This window comes from Myiozetetes cayanensis, unplaced genomic scaffold (assembly GCF_022539395.1).
Source record: "Myiozetetes cayanensis isolate MyiCay16 unplaced genomic scaffold, myiCay2020 scf23, whole genome shotgun sequence".
In the NCBI taxonomy this organism is placed as follows: domain Eukaryota; kingdom Metazoa; phylum Chordata; class Aves; order Passeriformes; family Tyrannidae; genus Myiozetetes; species Myiozetetes cayanensis.
In genome coordinates this window covers 9,578,221-9,596,820 of record NW_026087445.1, presented here as the reverse complement: position 1 = coordinate 9,596,820, position 18,600 = coordinate 9,578,221, and the positions used below count along the sequence as shown (strand labels likewise).

Here is an 18,600-nt window from a genome sequence, read left to right as displayed (position 1 = left end):
CCTGTCTGCACTCCCTGCATCAGTGGAGATCATTTGGGGGGCTGATTCTCCCTCCCCAGCACAAACAGCTCCTGTGCTGGTAGGAACTGCTGGGGAGGGTCTGCTCCTGCTGCAGGGTCATTCCCAGGCAAACCTGGGCCAGTTCCAGGCTCATCTGAGCCCCAGCTGGGGACTGGGAGCTCCCCACCAACCAGGACATGAGCTGGGGCAGCAAGGGGATGTAGGAGAACCAGGGGCAAAAGATGGAAAGACAAGGAAAGGGGGAAAAAGTCCTTCTTCAAAAGTCTGGGCTTCTCTCCTCACTGTCTTTGGTGTGATGACCCTTCCTAATGGTAACTTGTGTCAAATTTCATTTTAAAGAACAGCAACAGAGCAGTGTCATTAGCTCTGGCTTGCTGAAGTTAGAAACAAACCCCCCATAATTCACCTACTTCCATTTAAAATCCCTCCTTCCAAGCACCACTGAGTGAGGAGCACAAGCAGTACCCACAGCACTCCTCCCAGTACCTGGGTGTCCCTGAGCCCCATTCTTATTCTGATTCCTGTTTCTTTCTCCTTCTCCTTTAGATGAAGATTGTTCTCAGAGGTGCCTAAGCTTCCTTCCAACAGACAAAAAATAGCAAACAGCTCTAGGAAAGTGGCCCAGTTACGTGGGGGTTTTTAACAGACAGGAGGAAAAGATAGTTTGGGAACCAAAACATCTTGGAGGCACTTTCTGCATCCATAGTATCTGTAATAGATTGACTTCTGCTTCCAGGGCACCCATTCAGCTTCTTCATTAGTATAAAAATCCTTGGTCTTCTCTCCCCAAACTTAGGTAATTTGAATAAGAAATAAGTGTTATGAAATGTAGCCATTAACAGTGTCAATAGATTTTAAGCTGTGGTTACATATCACTTGCAGCAATCCCATCCCTCTCTGTTGTAGATCAAAATATGTTTATTCAGTGTTCTTAAATTCAAATGTCCTTTCTCTCTCTTTGACAAGAATAATCCAGTGTGGTGGTGGCTGCCAAGGTGACTTGAAAGTCTTTCTAGTGTGTAATCCCCTTTCATATTCTGTGTTATGTATGAACTCAAAGACAAAATATCTGCATTATCTTAAATAAACTAGGTAAAATGTATTTCAAAAAGTTTCTTGAGTCAAAAAGTAGCAAATCATTGTATGTATTTCCATATTTGTATAGTTTCATTATATTCTCGTTCTAAGTTACTCTTAAGCCTCTTTCATATTTAAAAAATGAACTACACACCTATCATGCAAAATGTAAAGAAGTATGTTCAACTAGTTCAAATTAGATATACAGTAAAAATACACTTCCAAAGAAATATCATTTCCATTTTTGTTCATGTTTTTAACAGAATTCCAGACTAATACATCAAATGTGGAACTGTACAAGAATGTGAAGAAACATCAGGATTGCAGTAGTAAAAAAATGTACAGCATTCAAAACCAACAAGCTCTAAACAACCAAACAATACCACAGGATTGAAACAATCATGGGGACAACATAGGCCATCGGAGCCAGAGTGAATCCTAATGCACCTACATAAAGACCCTACATAGAATATTGTCTCTTATTTATATGCAAAATCCCTGATTTGATTAAACCAGACAATTTCTCTAATTGTCTCGTATAGGTTGCAGGTAAGATTAACACAAGAATATTCCCCTCCATGGGCGCCAGGTATCTGAAAAGGCAATAGTGAGAACTGATCTGAAAGGAACTTCCATCCACGTGGAGTCAGGTAGCTGAACACAAGACCACAAACAACAGCAGTACAGGTGGAAAGAACCACTGGAGTTGTTTTCCGCTACATTTGCCGTCACACTTCAGAATTCAGGAGTCAGCTTTGTCAAACTGTTTACAGGTTAATACACAGGGGTTTAATTACGGGCTGTAACCATTTAACAGCAGACCAAAATTGCCTTTTAAATCAAGAAAAGATCCAGCTAAGCACGTAAAAAGAAAAATACAACCTCCAAGGTGAGTGACAATGAGCAAAACGTTACAAAGAGCAGAATCTCCGTGCCAGAACAGCTTTGAAAGGCAGATCTGTGCTCTGTTACCGTCCAGCAACCAGCACAATGTCCTTGTTAGACACTTGGATTACGAGGGAAAATGTCCTGGACAAACCTGTAACAGTTATTAATTCAGCCCAAATTATCGTTTTTAGTGTCTGATCCCTGTGCACAAACTCAAAGGGCTCTGCCAGCCCCTTGGGTTTGGTGACCAGACCTTAATCCCTCTCACAGATCTCAGCTAGTTTTCATCTTTTGAGGACTACCTTGCTTTTCCCATAGCTCACCTGTGGGGTTTTTTAAGCTGAAGTGTAAAAAAGGTTAATAAATGACCTAATTATGTCAGCGATTCTATCCCACAGTCCTTATGCTCTGAAATCTCTCCCTGATCTCGACAGGAATTTGGCTTGCACAAGAATGGCAAATTTTCAGCTCAGAAAGTGGAATAAATGTGGCGCTTTTAAAACCAAAACATTGTTAGCAGAGAGTCCAGCCTGCAAAATCATCTTCAATGCCCTGAGAAGGGCAAAGAACACGAATCTTGGCACCCCTCTTGCTGTTTATTCGGAATAATCTTTCAGTAATTCTGATCCAATGGGAACGAGGGATTAGTTTTAGAGAGCTGGCCACACATAACCCAGCATCTGACTGAAATAACTGATTGGAACAGGTTTGAAAAGGAACAGCCATCTGCATCTTATGTACCACTCCAAACCTCCAAACCTACTGGGCAAACAGCGCAGTGTAGACTCGTTCTTATACACGTTTAACTTTGCTGAGGTATTTCTTTAATTACAGAAAAGCATCTTCAGAAACAAGAGGGAAAAAACTCAAAATATGAGTTATATTCTGCAGAGATTTTTGGGGAGAAGGAATTGAATCGTACTGAAAGGTCCATAATGATTAAAGGAATAACCACTTTTATCAGTGTCAATGTTCTTCCTTGGCTTTTTATTCCTTCAAAGCATTACAAAAAATGTAAGGCAGTGACTTCATAGAACATAATTTTGCCTCGACTTTGCCCACCGATGTTGTAAATCGACCTGAAATACTTCTGCCCCTTTCCCAGGGAAAGCATTTCGCAGTGCCCACGGGACAAGCCCCAGGCTGCTTTCTCACACTGGCTGAAGCCAGGCTTGTTCCACACAGCAAAATCAAGGACAGTTTTCTGTTTGAATTTTAACATTATCTGATAACTTCTACCTGCAACTAACATTTATTTCTCTACAATGAGGATACCTAGACTGTTGCACAAGCTGGAGTTCTCGCCATACATACTTCAGGAACGGGAGGAATGTGTACATCATATTTAGGGTTTTTCCTAGGCAGATACTGTGTTTGAAGTGCAGTTTTCTAACCCTTTTACACCCACTCAGCCTACCTCGACTGTGACACTAATGTTAAATGTAACTGCAGCCGTTACCAAGTAGTTTCCATAAGTGGTTTTATTACTGATTAGATTTTACAAATTCTGGTATTCGAACAGACTTCGACCTTAAAATTCTAAAACAACAAAGCAACAATGAAAGGCTTAGGACTACCCAAAGTAACAAACTCTTTAACATTTTTGCCCTGGTCATAAATATACAGAGAGAAAAAGAGAGAAGTGGACATGGAATCCAAAGAATGTAGATAAAACAGTATATAAGGCACATGGCAGTCTTTGAAAATACAGAAGCTTTAGCCAACTTAAATTAATTGCTGTTTCCCTTGCTCAGTCCACAAAACTGTACAGTTACACAAATGTTGTGTTGCAATAGATCTTCCAAGTTATTCCTCGGTCCGTACTCCATAATACCAGAACACTACATTTCCTTCTGTTGTTTTAGGAGAGATCCTAATTGTGGTTAGTCAGTTGCTCAAAGCCTCTATTAAAATACACTTGGAATTTCAGCTAAGAATAATTTCTTTTTTAAAGAAATTATTAAGAAAGAGTCATCAGAAAAGATTTGTAAGAGTTGTCTGTGAAGGACTTCGAGATTCATGAACCTCAAGGCTCCCGGGCACTGATGTCAGGACAGACGTCACAGTAGGCATGGTGGGGTTAGTCAAGTCCGTTAAAGTCGTGGGAGTGCTGGATGGACTCATGGAGGCATTGGATATTTCTGAGGCAGGGCCTGACGGGGTCCCTGCTTGCAGTGTGGAGTCTGAAGTCTTATCCACCCCTGTGTTTTCTTGACGTAAGAGGTTCCGTCTGAATTTGGCTCGAGCATTTTGAAACCAAACCTGGAACAGTTCAATATAACAGGGTAGCATTTAAAGAGCTGCAGAGTTTCGACAAGCAAAAGCACATTCACAAATTCATCAGTGCTGGAATTGGGAAAGATGTTTTTACTGGTAACATGTTAGAAGAGTAGCCCTGGTCATGAGAAGCGGCCTCTGCCTGCAAAGGATTCCTGCTTCCTTCTCCTGCCATCCCTGGAAACCGTCTGCCTGGGGCAGGAGGGGCTGAGCACAGAGGGAGGGAGTCTGTGCTGGCTGTGTAAAGCGATGTTCAGAAACGTGGCAGCCTGCAGGAGCCCTGCTGGCCCTCAGTCCCATCTGTGTGGGTGAGGAGACAACAAGCACCCGATGGGTATCAACCCACGAGCTTGGGCCCCCTCGCATCTCACGTCCATCTCCCACCGTGAGCACCGGTGGCTCATCCCATGGCTCTGCCCTCCTGCTCTCCCAGGAGCTTCCTCGTGCCTCAGTGTCTGCTGTCACCCCCTTTCCTAAGAGGACTGGCCCTCTTCCTCACTCTTCTCTTACTCTTCTTTCTCAAATGCTGCAGCTCCCTTTGCCTGGGCTGGTTTACCTTCTCAAATGTTTTCAGTACCGGAATAATGTTGGGAAAAGAGGCTTGAAGGGTATCAAAGACCCACACTGCATCAGAAACTGTCATTACAGTAGGAATTACATCCACACACAGATTCTTTTTCCAAGGTTTCTATTTCTTGCATTCTTTGATTATTATCTGAGGGAAGGACAAAGCTACGACTTCATCTTTCTCAGTTAAGCTCCAGTGTTTAGGTCCAATAATGCTTTCCACTGTCTGCAGGAGTTCTTAAAGAGAAAATATTTCTGACCTTTTTGAAAACAGATAAAATAAAACCGTGACACTTGCTGAAACCAAGGCACAGCATAGGACTGCGACTAAATCTGAAAGTGTCATTAACTACCCTGTGTTCCACATGGCATTTGTTGACACCAGGTGATGTTCCTGCTACAAACCGGGTGCAATGTCACTGTGCTGATCTATCCCGGGCCTCTCGTTGTTATGTTCTTTGCCATGGACTCGGTGCTGATCCCACTGTCCTCACGCTGACCTGCTCTGGGGTGGGACTGCTCCTTTCCATCCCAAATGCCAGGGGCCTCATCACCTCTGCACCCCTCGGAGACGGGCCGGGCTGGGTGAGGATCTGCACAGCTGGACAGGATCTCCACTGCGTTCCCTCCACGGGGCTCCTCCTCTGTGTCCTGCACAGGGAGTGTGAGTGTGTGGGCTCCTGAGGACAGTGTGTGGGCTCCTGAGGACACAGTGTGGGCTCCTGAGGACACAGTGTGAGGGCTCCTGAGCACACAGCCCTGCACGGGGGCCGGGCCCTGGCGCTGAAGGCCCTGCCGTGGGCCTGCTCCAGGCAAACCACAGGGCTGGTGGCACGTGCACTTACTTGTGGCAATTACACACCTATGTGCACTAAAAACACCCATATTTTGTGTGCAGTAGTGCCAAATACAGGCAACATTTTCATTCCTGTTCACAAAGCAATTGTCTTGTTTAAAGTGTGTAAAGCGGTCGAAGGCACCAGAACTGTTTTGTGTATTTACACTGTTCCTAAATGTCCAACTGCTCCTCAACCCCAGCAGGGCCACAGGCTCTATGGTACCTTTTGTGTTTGTGATTGGACACATGCAGTGTGTAAACTGACCGAGATCCTCGGTGTTTGTGTTCCCCTCATCTCCCATTAAATACAAGAACTGGAGCTCAGCTGCCCTTGCCAATGAGCAGCCTTCAGCAGCCCCACGTGAGACAGGGGCCACTGTCTCTTTAATAGTGGCAATTCCTGCTAGACATAGAACATACCACTGATCTTGTAAGTATTATTCCAATATAGAGATTATATGACTGCTTTCACTCCCTTCCTCACTGAGATATTGTCAGGGTTAATCAGCTAATGGTCATAAGGCTCTTCAAAATTGCCTAACAATAAGTATCCATATTATTACTGAAAATACAACTAATTATTTGTTAATTTAAATTCTGAAAATACCTTGTCTTATGACAGAAAAGGATAACATCATTACCACCATACTGACATTCTGGTATGTGCTTAAGATATGACACCATTCAGCAAAGATTTCATGTTAGAGAATGGTGAAAGATGGAAACTCTTATTCCCTGGGCTGTGGGGCTGCTCCTGCTGCCCTGGGCCTTTATTCCAGCTGGACACAGCAGTGCAGGGCCCTGCACCTGGGAGGGCATTACAGACAGAACAACCCAAACACTGAACTGAAAGAATCCTTCCAGAAGGACCTATCTCACACCAATTGCACAATTAGGAATCTGCTCTTCGGGACTGAGGAATAAACAAAGTCACTGGGAAGTATTTCGTGGTTTTCTGTCCAACTGTATCAGTACAAGGCTGAGCTGTTTCAAATCAAACGGGAAAATACGGACCCAAACTCCCCCTGAAAGACAAAGGCAGCTGCAAAGCCCCAGTCACACTTGGGTGAGCAGGGCTGGGCCTGGAGCTGGGCACTCACTGCTTGGGCACAAGTGTATTTACTGAGGGCAAAATACTGCACTGTCTCCTCAGCCATCTGTGCAGCCAATTCTTTGTCAAACAGCAACAAAACAACATCTCCATTTGATAGGGAAGTATTGAAAATAGGCCCACGAAGTGTTGTAAGGGAATTGGCCACTGCAGTGAATGAGATCATCACCTCAGATGACTTTATTTTCTGGTTTGTAACACCTCCACTGCTGCCTCTGTTACATGTTAGCTCCATGAGCAGCCTCTGCTAGAAACAATTTTTTAAACACTATTTTGCTGGTTCCCACAGTACCTGGAGACATTCCTGTTCCCTGAATTTCACTACCTAGTAAGTGGAGACACAAAATCTAGAGGATGTGTCCCCTCAAAGCAGACTGTGCTCGCTCACTGCACACACTGTGATTACTCTGCTGTAATTAGTGACTCAAAGGGGTGAAATATTGTATATAAAGCCTCTCTGGCTCAGAAGAATGAACAAGTGGCACTGTCTCGGTGACCATGGTGAGTTTTCCCCAGCAAAGAGCAACCCTGAAACTCATGGAGGTGAACTTCAGTGTTTGAAAAATTGCCTCTCCCAGGTAGAGATGAACCGACTGGGCACAAAGGTTCTAAAACATGAAATACAACTTTGTTTTATCATGGCCCAAATTCATTTTCAAACAAAACATCTGTGAGTAGAGAGTGCTCATAACAGTCAGGAAAACTCAAACGATACCAGACCAAGGATCACTCCAAGCCATTTTCTGGAATTGCCTCCCACAGCACCATCCTCAGGGTGCGATTCTCACCAACAACCATTACCTCCCTCCACTCTGCAGCTACAGGAGCCCAGACACACAGGAGAATTTAACTGGGACATGAAAGAAGTGAAACGACCAAATACCGAAATGACAACTGAAGTTTGGTGGAATTGTAAAGGTCTGCTACGAAACACATAAGAAAAGAAGAACCACAAAGCACCTTAAAACGGCAAAATGTAACGGGATTGAGATGGAAACAGAAGCAATGAAGAAACACAAAGAGGAATGGAAGTGTGATGGGGGTGGAGTCCAATTCTGGAGACTAGGAAATGCATTCTGGAAAAGAAGAAGCAGAGAAGATAACTTGGAAAAACAGATGGAAGGAAAGATCCATTAAGTGAAAAGAGAAGAGAGAGGGGGAAGTCTATGTTGGTGTGGAGCGAGGAGAAGGAACAGAAAGATGATACAAGAGAAGGACACTTTCTAGACACTGATGTCTTAACACACTCCGAGAAACTTTGCAGGTAATTCGGGTGTGAGTGCACGGAAAGAGTGGAGTGTCTAAATTGTGAGGGTAAAACAAAGGAGAAGGGTCAAGCTAAGGACAGACAAATGCAGTCAGTTGTTCCACCCGTGTGTGGGATGAAGGACAGCTGCTGTGAGTGACACTGCACCGGGGCTGGGTGTGCCCTGCTCCTGTCCCAGGACTCTGTTCCTGCACCACAAAGCAGCCTCAGAGACAGCAGCACAGACTGCAGCTCGGGGACGGACCCAAGAGAAGGGATCAGTTTGTCAGTGCTGATTTACTGGGGGCCCACAGAGCCTGGATTCCTCCCTCTGCTGGCTGCTGACGCTGCAGGGTCCAGGATCCCCCAGGGAGCTCAGTTTGCCCCAGCAGTTTAGTGCCCTCCCCTCACACGCTGCCCAAGCCGTCCCAGGAGGGGGCTCAGCCCTGCCGGCCTCTGGGAAGATCACAGATCTTTTTTTCTACAATTAAGACCCACTTAAAACTTTCAGCAACAGGTCTTGGAATGTCATGGCTCCTGTACACCCAAATTTATGTATAGGTACTTGGATAAGTGGTCATTAAAATTGACTTATTGAATCAGAACTATAAATTAAAATGCAGCTGAACCAACTAATATTCCCCTCTTTCCTTCCCAAAATAACTCAAATGGAGTGTGTATCCATGAAGGAATTAAAACCCAGCTTTTAGAGAAACAGTACTTTTAAAATGCAGTCTCCTTTCATTCTAAGTTATCAACCATGAATAGAAAATTAATTTTTGAAAAATTAAATCTATGTCCACTTCAGTTAAGAAAGAAAAGCTTCCCTCCCTGTCTTGATAAAATAAATTCAAACTGTTGAATAATTTCTTACAAAGGTAAACACTGACAGTAATTTCTGAACTGAGAGGTCTCTGTTTACAGGGAACACACTATTGGAAATAAGTCACTTTTTCTTACAGCAGACTGAAAGCTACAACATGCACCAGAATTAAGTAATCCTGGGAGAACAAACAGGGCCCCAAAGCTTCACAACTCTCATTAAAAATTAGAACCCAAATGACCTGCTTTAGGGAAACTCCTAAGAATTAACTCTTCTGGTACTTTCTAGGACTCAACTGCAGTCCCACAGAAGGGACGGACAACTAAGAAAAGCTTGAAAATCAGCAAAATCATGGCATTTAAAGGTAAAATTGATATTTTGATCACTTCTCAAGATAAAAGACTGCTGTCCTTACCTGAAGAACTCTTTTGGTGAGGCCAGTCTTCTGAGCCAGCTGTTTCAAGTCCTTGGCGTCGGGATTGTGGTTGATAGCAAAGTATGACTTCATTGTCCGCAGCTGGTGGTGTTTGAAGGACGTCCTCATGCGCTTGGTTTTCTGGTTGCTGGGGTACTGCTGGTCCCTGTCCAGGTGGTCCCCGTCGTTCTCATTGCAGCTCAAAGCTTAGGGCAACCAGAGGAAAAGGTCTGTAAGTCTCCTGCTCCACCAACGCTGTTTGCAATTTGTCTGAGGGCAGCAGTGGCGATAACGCACCGTGGCACGTGCTGGCACGGCCCTACTGGCCTTCCCTCCACCTCACACATTCATGGCACAGTTTAGGTGGGAAAAGCCCCCTGAGGTCATTGTGTCCAGCTGTTCCTCCAGTGCTGCCAAGACCACCACTGACCCATGTCCCCAGAGCTTTCAAATCCCTCCAGGGACAGGGACTCCACCAGTGCTCTGGGCAGCTGTGCCAGGGCTGGACAAGCCTTCTGGGGAGAGATTTTTCCTGATATCCAACCTGACCCTCCCCTGGCACAGCTGGAGGCCGTTCCCTCTTGTCCTGTCCCTTGTTCCCTGGGAGCAGAGCCCGACCCCCACCCGAGAGGTGAGAGGGTCCCCCCTGAGCCTCCTTTTCTTCAGGCTGAGCCCCCCCAGCTCCCTCAGCCGCTCCTGCTGCTCCAGCGCCTTCCCAGTTCCGTTCCCCTCCCTGCACACGCTCCAGCCCCTCCGTGTGTCTCTTATCTGAGGGGCTCAGAACTGCCCCCAGCGCTGGAGGTGCCTCAGCCCTGCCCAGGGCACGGGCATTGCCCAGGCCTGTGGCCACCTCTGCAGCCCATTTCTCATGCTCACAGTAACCAGCCTGACAGGACTCTGCCCTGTCCCTCTGGGGCTTTGAAAATGTCAGGTGTGCTTCCCTTTCCCTCCCACCCCACAGAGCCTTTCCTCCCTTTCTGTGGGAGACAGGAGCTGTCCCCCACTCCGTAAAGGGGTTTCATGGACTTGGGCTCACCATAAATTGCACTGTAACACACAAAGGGAGCTGTGCAATACAGTCCACTCAAATCTCGATGGAACAGACTAGTTAAAATCATAATTATTTCCTCCATCAAACTAAACCCTGTAGAGTACAAGAGAGACTATTAAATGAAACACTATAAAAGAAATAAAGTTTGTGGCTACCAGACAGCAAGTTATGACTATAATCTGACTAGCTAAAGAAATAAAGCTGTTAATACAACATATTCCCTGGCATGCCAAATGAAAAATATCTCTTAATTATTTATGTGTTTTTATTTCCACTTAAAAAAAAAAAAAAAAAAAAGTTGTTGCAAATAGGAGTTCGAGCAATCATTTCTGTCCCACCCTTCGGAATCAGGGAATGACACTGACGGGCACACTTGCAGAAATCAACCATCCAGCCTGTGAAGAAGGTCTGCGAGCAAGGAACACCGTAAAATTGTCAAGGAGTGTTAGATGTTGAATGCCAAGCAAAATAATCTCGTAGACTAAAAGTAGTTTCTCATTTATTTGTGCATACAGTAAACCATAGAAAACCACTTAAAATAACATTAAGAACTGAGCTTAAATCCAATAAAAAAATCAGGGATATAACTGAAAATTAGCCCTGACAATCTGCATTAATTAGCTTTTCCTGTTCCAAAATCTACAGGTCTCTCCTTATTTCCTACAAGTTTTATGTTAGAAGTAACAAAAAATCACTACTACTTCTGCTCTACACAACATGCAAAAAATGAGAAAAAAATCTTTTAAAACGTGAATTGTTGGTGAGTTTCTTAAACACTTGAACAGGTTTGTTTTCAATCGTCCATTATTTATTGCTGCTTCATTACAACTGAGTACATCTCATGGACATGTCTTTACAGTGTTTCTTGAATTCCTGCTGTCCATCAGTGGGACTCAGCCCTATTAAAAATACCCATATTCTGAAAGGCACGCATTAAAACCAGTTCTGAAAAACACACATAAAATGCACGCATTCCTAGGTCAGGAGGCATATGGATTCCCTAAACAGCAGGTTTGCAGCAGCTACAGTAGCTGCTTTCCAAACCTCAGCCTTTCCAAACCTGCCCAAAAGATATGGCACAGTACAGAGCAAGGCCTGCAAAAATCCACTCCAAGCCCCAAAGCACGTTTGTTTAACAGATACGCCCAAAGTGGCCGAAGGCTCCAACTTTTCTGGGTGTTTCTGTACTCCTATAATTTAAAAAGCAGCTGAAGCGAATGGCCCTGCCTATAGAAATGTGTGTCTGGGTGTGTGTGTGCGTGCATGTGCATACATTTGTATAAATCCTTTCCAGACCTCGGCATCTTGTGCCAAATTCTGGCAACAAGAAGCATTTCTGCTTGTTCTCCTGCGGCATGGAAAGACTGGAAGCACCTGAGTTAAAAGGTGTAGGGTGCTTAAAGGAGATGGCAACAAGGGAGCAGTAATGGAGCTGGGTGGGATGCAGCAAAATCTTTACTGGTTTAACAACTGAGATCCAGTTGCCCAGCTGGAGTTATCCTATGTTGTCCAGTCTCCTTTGTAGTTACAATTCCTGATATAAAGAGTACTAGGATGAATAACATAATAATGCCCATTGAAAATTCTGTTAGGGAAATGTAAAACCAAATCATGCTTGTTTTTAAAATGTACTCAAAGAATTTTAGGTACTAGTAATGGAAAAGACCTTTTTGTGTCATCTTAAAGGTTTTCAAACCCTCCCAGAAATAACAAGGCAGAGACAAGGAGGAAATGCATCAAAATATCTGTCTGCAGTACTGAGGTCTGTTCCTGTTGATATGCAACAAAACAAACCCTAGGGCTGAGAGGATTTGGATTTTAACATGTTCCATACAGAATGAGATGCATTCAGAATCCAAGGGTATAAAAGTGATTCTAAACCCTCCCTGAATGGAATGAGGGTGTCAGCTTTTCATCAAGCCCCAACAGGACAATGAACAATTTACTCTTGGAATTTCTCATCATTTTACCTCCTCATTTACTCAGTACAAATAATACTAAAATGACAGTAACCATGTACCATTTGGGGCTAGTGAAATGTCCTGTCTCTGATGGAAGTTACAGAACACATTTTGGAAGTGTGAGAGGGCGTGAGCTGTTCCTTGTCTTGTGCAAGCGGTTTTACTTGCAGGCATCATCCAACATGACAGAAATAGTCCTGGCTGGTGCCAATCCCCGCCAGGATTCGGCTGTGGGGCCTGGCACCATCCCCAGAGGTCTGTTGTACGTGGTCCAGTGTCGCCTGTGTCCCTCCCCAGCCCGCAGTGCCCACGGGCGGTGCAGGCACAGACACACACAGCGGGCCAAGGGGGTAAGAGGAGATTTGAAGAGCTCAGGAGTTTCTGCAAAAGGCACCAGGGTGTAAAACTAACACTGTACATGCTCCTCACGCAACCCTCTGTTTTCAGGCACTATCTTCCCTGTTCCTTTGTGGTGTCCCTGTGCATCTCCCAAAGGAATTGCTGAACTATCTGTATGTAACATTTCCATTCCATTGCAGTATCTCAGGCTCCTGCTGGGATTTCAGAAATACAATTGGTAGAATTCCAGCTCAATAGAGGAGCCTTAAATTAACTAAGGTTTCATTTCTATTTTGTGATAAAACTAATTCTGAGTCGGTGCCAAGTCTCTTTTTTGACCCTAGAACATTTCTAAGACCCCTGGGCTTCTCCCCAGACCCCACACCCAGGCCATGGCCCTCCCACCCTCGGCTGGTGCAGCAGTGGAAGCACTTACAGCCTCCCTTAGTGCCCCAGGGCCACCTGGTCACAGGATGGTGATGTCCACAGACTGAGATGAAAACATTTTATTTTGATATTGGTGACCAAAATACCCTCTGCAGAATAATGTGTAACATCTCTCTAAACCAAGCAACAGGAACATAGAGCAGGATGTGCTGGTCCCTTTGTAACAAAGCCTGTGTGAGGAGGAGAACTTGGGAGTACTCTCCACCCTCAGATGGCCAGAGCCCCGTGTGCCTTGGGATTCAAAGCATGTGCTCAGTAGTTAGTAGGTCGCTGAGGATGTAGCCCATGAGGAAGCTGGGAAAGAGGAATTTCCTTCGGGGGAACTTTTGTTCTTAGGAACTTGTGTTTGACATGTTAGATTACACCAAAAGAAAGCAAACTAATCCTGATTCTGAAAGAATGATTAAACAAGAGACACATTTGGTGTGTGCATCAGCTCTCAATATTCAGTGGCTCAGGAACATACACCCCTTTCCTTCTGTAATTGGAGTCAAGGGGGTGTTTTAACCTCCTGCTGCCTGGAGAGGGAACTTGTGATTAACCAGAGCAGGCAGGGGTGCAGCCAGATTTGTTGTTGGTCGGAGTGTGTAGAGGACTTTGTGTTACCCATATCCTCAAAGGGACAGAAGTGAGACAGAGCCCTCGGAGTGGTGCTTGGGACAGGAGCAGAGGTAGTCGTTCCCCTTGGAGGAAGGAGAAGATTCCTGGAGAAGGCAGACACCTGATCTCTTCCCCACAGGGATGCACAGGGGGGAAGCAGGCAAGGTACCTGTGGCTGCTCCCAAGGCACCTGGCAGCGCTCAAAGGAGGGTGCCTGTGCCAAGCCATGGAGCAACAGACACGACAGCGCTGCCTCAGCCCTGACATTTCCAGAAGTGCTTCTGGGGATATAAAGCCTGTCTTAAGGAGCAACTATTACCCAGGCTGAGCATCACAAGGCCGGGAGGGAGAGCTAGGATTAGAAGCCCCTTCCTCCGGCCTTCCCTGGCCGCCTCGGACAAAGGGGCTGCCCGTCCCGCTGCCCCCCGGGGCTGCCGGAGGGCCGGGCCCCCCCGTTCGCGGAGCCCCCCGGGGAGAGCGCGGCCGGGCCGGGGCTGCGGGGCGGGAGAACAAAGGGGCCGGCGAGGGGCGGCCGGGCCCGGGCCCCGCGGGAGGAGCCGCCGCCAGGGTTTTTCCCCTCAATTAAGCCAATTGAATGGCGCTGAATGGCCGGTGCGAGTGCGCGGTCAGTCCCTGAGCGCCGCGATTAACCCGGGCAGCCCCGGCCGAGCCGCGCTCCTCCTGCCCGCCCCGCCGGGGGAAGGGGCAGCGGCTCCGCTCCCCGGCCCTGCCCCGCGGCCCCGGCCCCGCACCCGCCCGGGCAGCGGGAGCGCTCCCGGCAGCCCCTCGGGCAGCGAGCGGGGCCGGCGCCCTACCCCAGCCCGACCCCAGCCCGACCCCAACCCCTGCGCCTGCCCCAGCCCCGACCCCAGCCACAGCCCCCCGGGGAGGGGCCAGATGCGCCCGGGGACCCGAAAGGTGACCACGGCGGGGCGGGGGGAGGGACAGAAGGGGGAGAAGCAAAGAGGAAGAGGGAAAGGGGGAAATTCTTATTTTTCCTAGGAAATCTCTGCAAGACATCCTTTTTTAGGCTGCGACTGGCGTCTGCTCGCTCTGCCCCTGGAGTCACAGGGAAGCTTCTTCTGAGCTTTTAGTCCCAAGGGAAACGAGAGGGAGAGATTCGCTCTTCAAAACTTTCCAGGCTTTCCGCATTTTTGTCAGGGAAAAAACCCCAAAGCCACTGGTGACACAGCCCGGTGGGAGGGTCAGCTCCAGGGGGCCCGGGGGCTCCCCGAGCCCCGCCGGGAGCGGGGTCGGCGCCTCCGCAGCGAGGGGCCAAAAGCCGCCGGCAGCGCCGGTGCGCACCGGCCGAGGGCTCCACCGGCCGGGCTGTTCGGGCACCCCTGAGCATCCTCCTGCATCTTCCTGCCAGCAGAGGAGCGTCTTGGCCGTTTGTATCGATTATGGGGATTTTATCAGCTCCTCGTGACCCAACTTTGTGCAATACAGCTGTCGTTTTCCAGGATATTTTAGTATCTTAAAGCCGGACTAGATACAAATGAATAAAACAGGAGGCTGTGGGAGGTTTGGGGTCTAATTCACAAAGGGAGTATTCAGAATTCTTTACAGGTGCTTCTGTGTTCAGCAAGCTTTCAGCCATTGATTTACTGACCTAAAAAACCCATCAAACTCCATTCCAACAAGTGAAGGAAGAAATTATGATCACAGGAACACACTTAAAAAAAAAAAAAAAAAAGGAGGAGGAAAGAAAGAAAAAGATATCTTTTTGAAGTTCCAGCATCCTTCTAAGCTATTTTCCACTTGTCAGGCTCTATCCACATCTAAACCCATCAACCCCCTGCAAACGGAGTCTTGTTTAAGTGTGTGTGGGGGGGCAAGTCAGTGCAATTCGTGTTGCAGACGAATATTTACTGCAATTTACGAGATAATTTCAGGCTCGACTCTGCCAAGTTTACGGGTCCCCCTTTTCCCACCACCTCTGGGTGTAGATTTATTTACACAAAGTATTCTACACAAATTACCAGGAGCAGATCCCCTCAGAGGAAAACACTGTGCATTTCTAGTGCATTTCTGAAAAGGAAGTGACAAGTTCCATTAAAAACAAAAAGAGAAACTATCACATTTTTAAACGGTTTCTCTTTCAAAGGTACAAAATCGAAGGCTTTGCAATAATCTACTTGTTTGTGAAATTTTACATCGGTGGGCAACCTGGTCTGATTTCCAAGATCAATGGCACTTATTACTGCATAAATTAGTCGATTATTGGTCTAGTAAATAGTTAAGCAGATAAATAGCTTAAGCAAAGAAGCCAAAGGTTACTCAAGGAAGACCTCTTAAGTTTCAGTTGCAGGCTTTAAACAAAGATTAAAAGACCAAAAAATCGGAGGGCAATTATTTTGTAAACGAATTTTTCAAAATGCAGTTAAAGGCGGTTTATTTAGGAAGTCAGGGAGCAGAAATACTTTCTCAAGCTCTGCTCCCATCCAGGACAGATGCCGCTGGTTCGGTTTACAGGTCCTTTGAATCTGAACATCTGCCCTGAACAGGGAGACAGCGGAAGGACAATTAAAAGCTAATCCCTTCGAAAAGGAGACTTTTTAAACGGGAAGGATGCATATTTGATGCACGTTTTAAAGCTGAACTGTTACCCGCGAGAACACTACATCCACCTTTCATCAACCTTCACCACTGGGACTACTACTGCTTTTTGCACTATTTCCAAATTATTCAGCAATTAGTTAAACCAATAATAGCTGGCAATTTCGTTCCTGAGGTGCGTTTGCCGGTTAGAGATGCGCCTTTTCTCCCTGCCATTTTCAGCGCAAAACAGCCCATTCCGTCGCTGTTGTTACTCCCCTTGGACACAAAACACCGGCGGCCTCCCCATCCCGGGCCGGGTCCCCCTCACCCCTGCACCTCTCGGTGCCCCGCACGCACCTTCCTCCCCCCGCTCCTCCTCCTCCTCCCCCGGGCGGAGCGGCCGCCGCCCGGCGCAGCCCGCGGCTGTCGGGGCGCTCAGAGCTGCGGCCCCAAACCAGCGGCAGCGGGCTTGGCCTCTACCGAACGCCTTCTCCGGGAAAAAGAAACACGTTAGAGGCAAATCTGCTCCCTACGGGACACGTCTGAACGCGGCAGATTAAAAAGAAAACAGGCTGGTAGGAGCGGAGAAGCGCAGAGGACACCGAGGCACCGAACGGCGGGAGGAAACGAGTTGGGTGCCCGCGGTCCGGCGGGACGGCCGAGCGACCGGCGCGGGGAGCGCCGCGCTGGGGGGAAACCCACCCCCGCCTCCGAGTCCTCTCCTAAAACCAACAACTTAGAATTTTGTTTTGTCCGAGCATTTTTTCCGGTTGCATCCAAGGAGCAGCGCGGGAAGCCCCGGCGAGGGCAGTTCTGGTGGGCAGTTACACGGAGGAGCAGAGCGAGGGGAAGGGGGGAGCGGGGATGGGGAGGGGTAGGAGACTGCTCGAATTCCTTTGCCTGCAAAATTAACAGTGCTGTGGCGGCCGGGAGGTTAAACAAGGAAACACATCGGAAAGTTTGCAGCTGGATACACAGAGCTCCGGCTGCTGCCAGATCCGCTCCCGGTCCTCCCGCTGCTGGGCTCGGCTCAGGGGCAGCGAGGGGACGGAAAAGGGATGCTGCGAGTCTCCCGACTCTTCTCCGAGTCACGTCTGAAGAACAAAACTGCAGCCGAGCTTGCCCCGTGCTGCCCCCAGACACCTGCAGCCCACAGCCCCTGCCTGGGCACCCTCAGCCCTGCACCACAGCCACCTCCCACCGCGGGCCCTTGGGAAACGGCTGCTTCCTCTCTCTCTGTCTCTCTCCTTCCAAAACTTTGGGGTGCAAGAGCTCAGGACAGGGTAGAATAATTCACCCGTCAGCAGCCTTTAAGTGTAACCACTAAAGAAAATTCACGGCTCTCCAAAGTGCTAACTTAAAATCTCTGGTTTCCAGATTTTATTTCAGGCTACATTCCCCCTTCTCCCCCCTCCTCCCCCTTAACCAGATGACCTTGCTTCAAAACATTTTATTTCCAGCTGAAGTGAAAAATGCTAACATATTAGCTTCTGTAATTGCAGTTTGACAGCACTTGATCTCAATAATTATGCTGCAGCAAAACTATTATTAACGGTTTAAGCTAAAATAAACGGAAATCCCCCTTTGGAAATGAACAGAAACAAACCATTTGAACTGTTCCGGAAGAAGGTGGGGGTCTCTTACCTGCATTGTAGGCTGCCAGATCTGCTCCAGGCCCTGGGCTTTTCCTTTTCCTGGGTCTCCCCTTCTGGACAGTCCCCACGCCGTTGTAATAAGGCAGTCCCAAAGTGTTGGCAGAGCCCGCTCCCAAAGCCGGGCCCTTCCCAGCGGCTACATCCGAGTGATTGAAATGCACCTGGTACTCCCCCTGGATGAGAGTCTCGAAATGGAGGCGGCAGTACACCAGATTGTCCTTCATGCCAAAGTGATCGCCAGTGGTCAGCATCTTGTTGCAAGTGGTGCAAGTGAAGCAATTTAAGTGATATACCAAATCCCTGGCCCTCATGACCATCTCGGAGGCAGAAATCCCCAGGTGACACCTCGCACATCTCTGAACCGAAAACCTCCTGCAAAACAGAAAGGCCAGAGGAGATGGTGAGAGTTACGTTGCCCCCACCCCGTGTCCTCGGTTGGGTCTGCCTGGAGGGCGGCCGAGGGCTGTGAGGCCTGGGGGCTGCCTGGCCTGGGCAGTGGCACAAAGCCGGTTTGCAGAGCCCGGCCAGGCGGCCCCGTGGGACAGGAGCGTGGGGACGCCCCGTCCCGTTTGCACCTCACAAGGCAGCTCCTGCCCCACCAGATCCCACCAGGAAGACGCACTGACCCCCGCCCTGCGAACATCCCGCAGTCCCAGGCCGGAGGAGGCACCGCGGGCAGGTGGGGAGCGGCCCTGCTGCCCCACACCCCGCACAGCAGGCCCCAGTACCCACAGCCAGGCTGG

The 18,600-nt window shown here is 47.9% G+C and overlaps 1 protein-coding gene across 5 annotated transcripts in view; it reads right to left on the bottom strand.

Moving 5' to 3' along the window:
• Nucleotides 1–1,330: 1,330 nt before the first annotated feature.
• LHX2 (LIM homeobox 2) overlaps nucleotides 1,331–18,600 on the bottom strand; it is a 31,978-nt gene continuing 14,708 nt past the window's right edge. For all 5 annotated transcript variants that reach the window (XM_050320093.1, XM_050320094.1, XM_050320091.1 and 2 more), the window contains exons 3-5: nucleotides 17,847–18,229; nucleotides 9,264–9,469; nucleotides 1,331–4,248 (exon numbers count right to left, since the gene is read on the bottom strand). In XM_050320093.1, coding sequence (XP_050176050.1) covers nucleotides 3,961–4,248; nucleotides 9,264–9,469; nucleotides 17,847–18,229 — 877 coding nt within the window. In that variant the 3' untranslated portion in view covers nucleotides 1,331–3,960. The remainder of the gene's footprint in view (nucleotides 4,249–9,263; nucleotides 9,470–17,846; nucleotides 18,230–18,600) is intronic.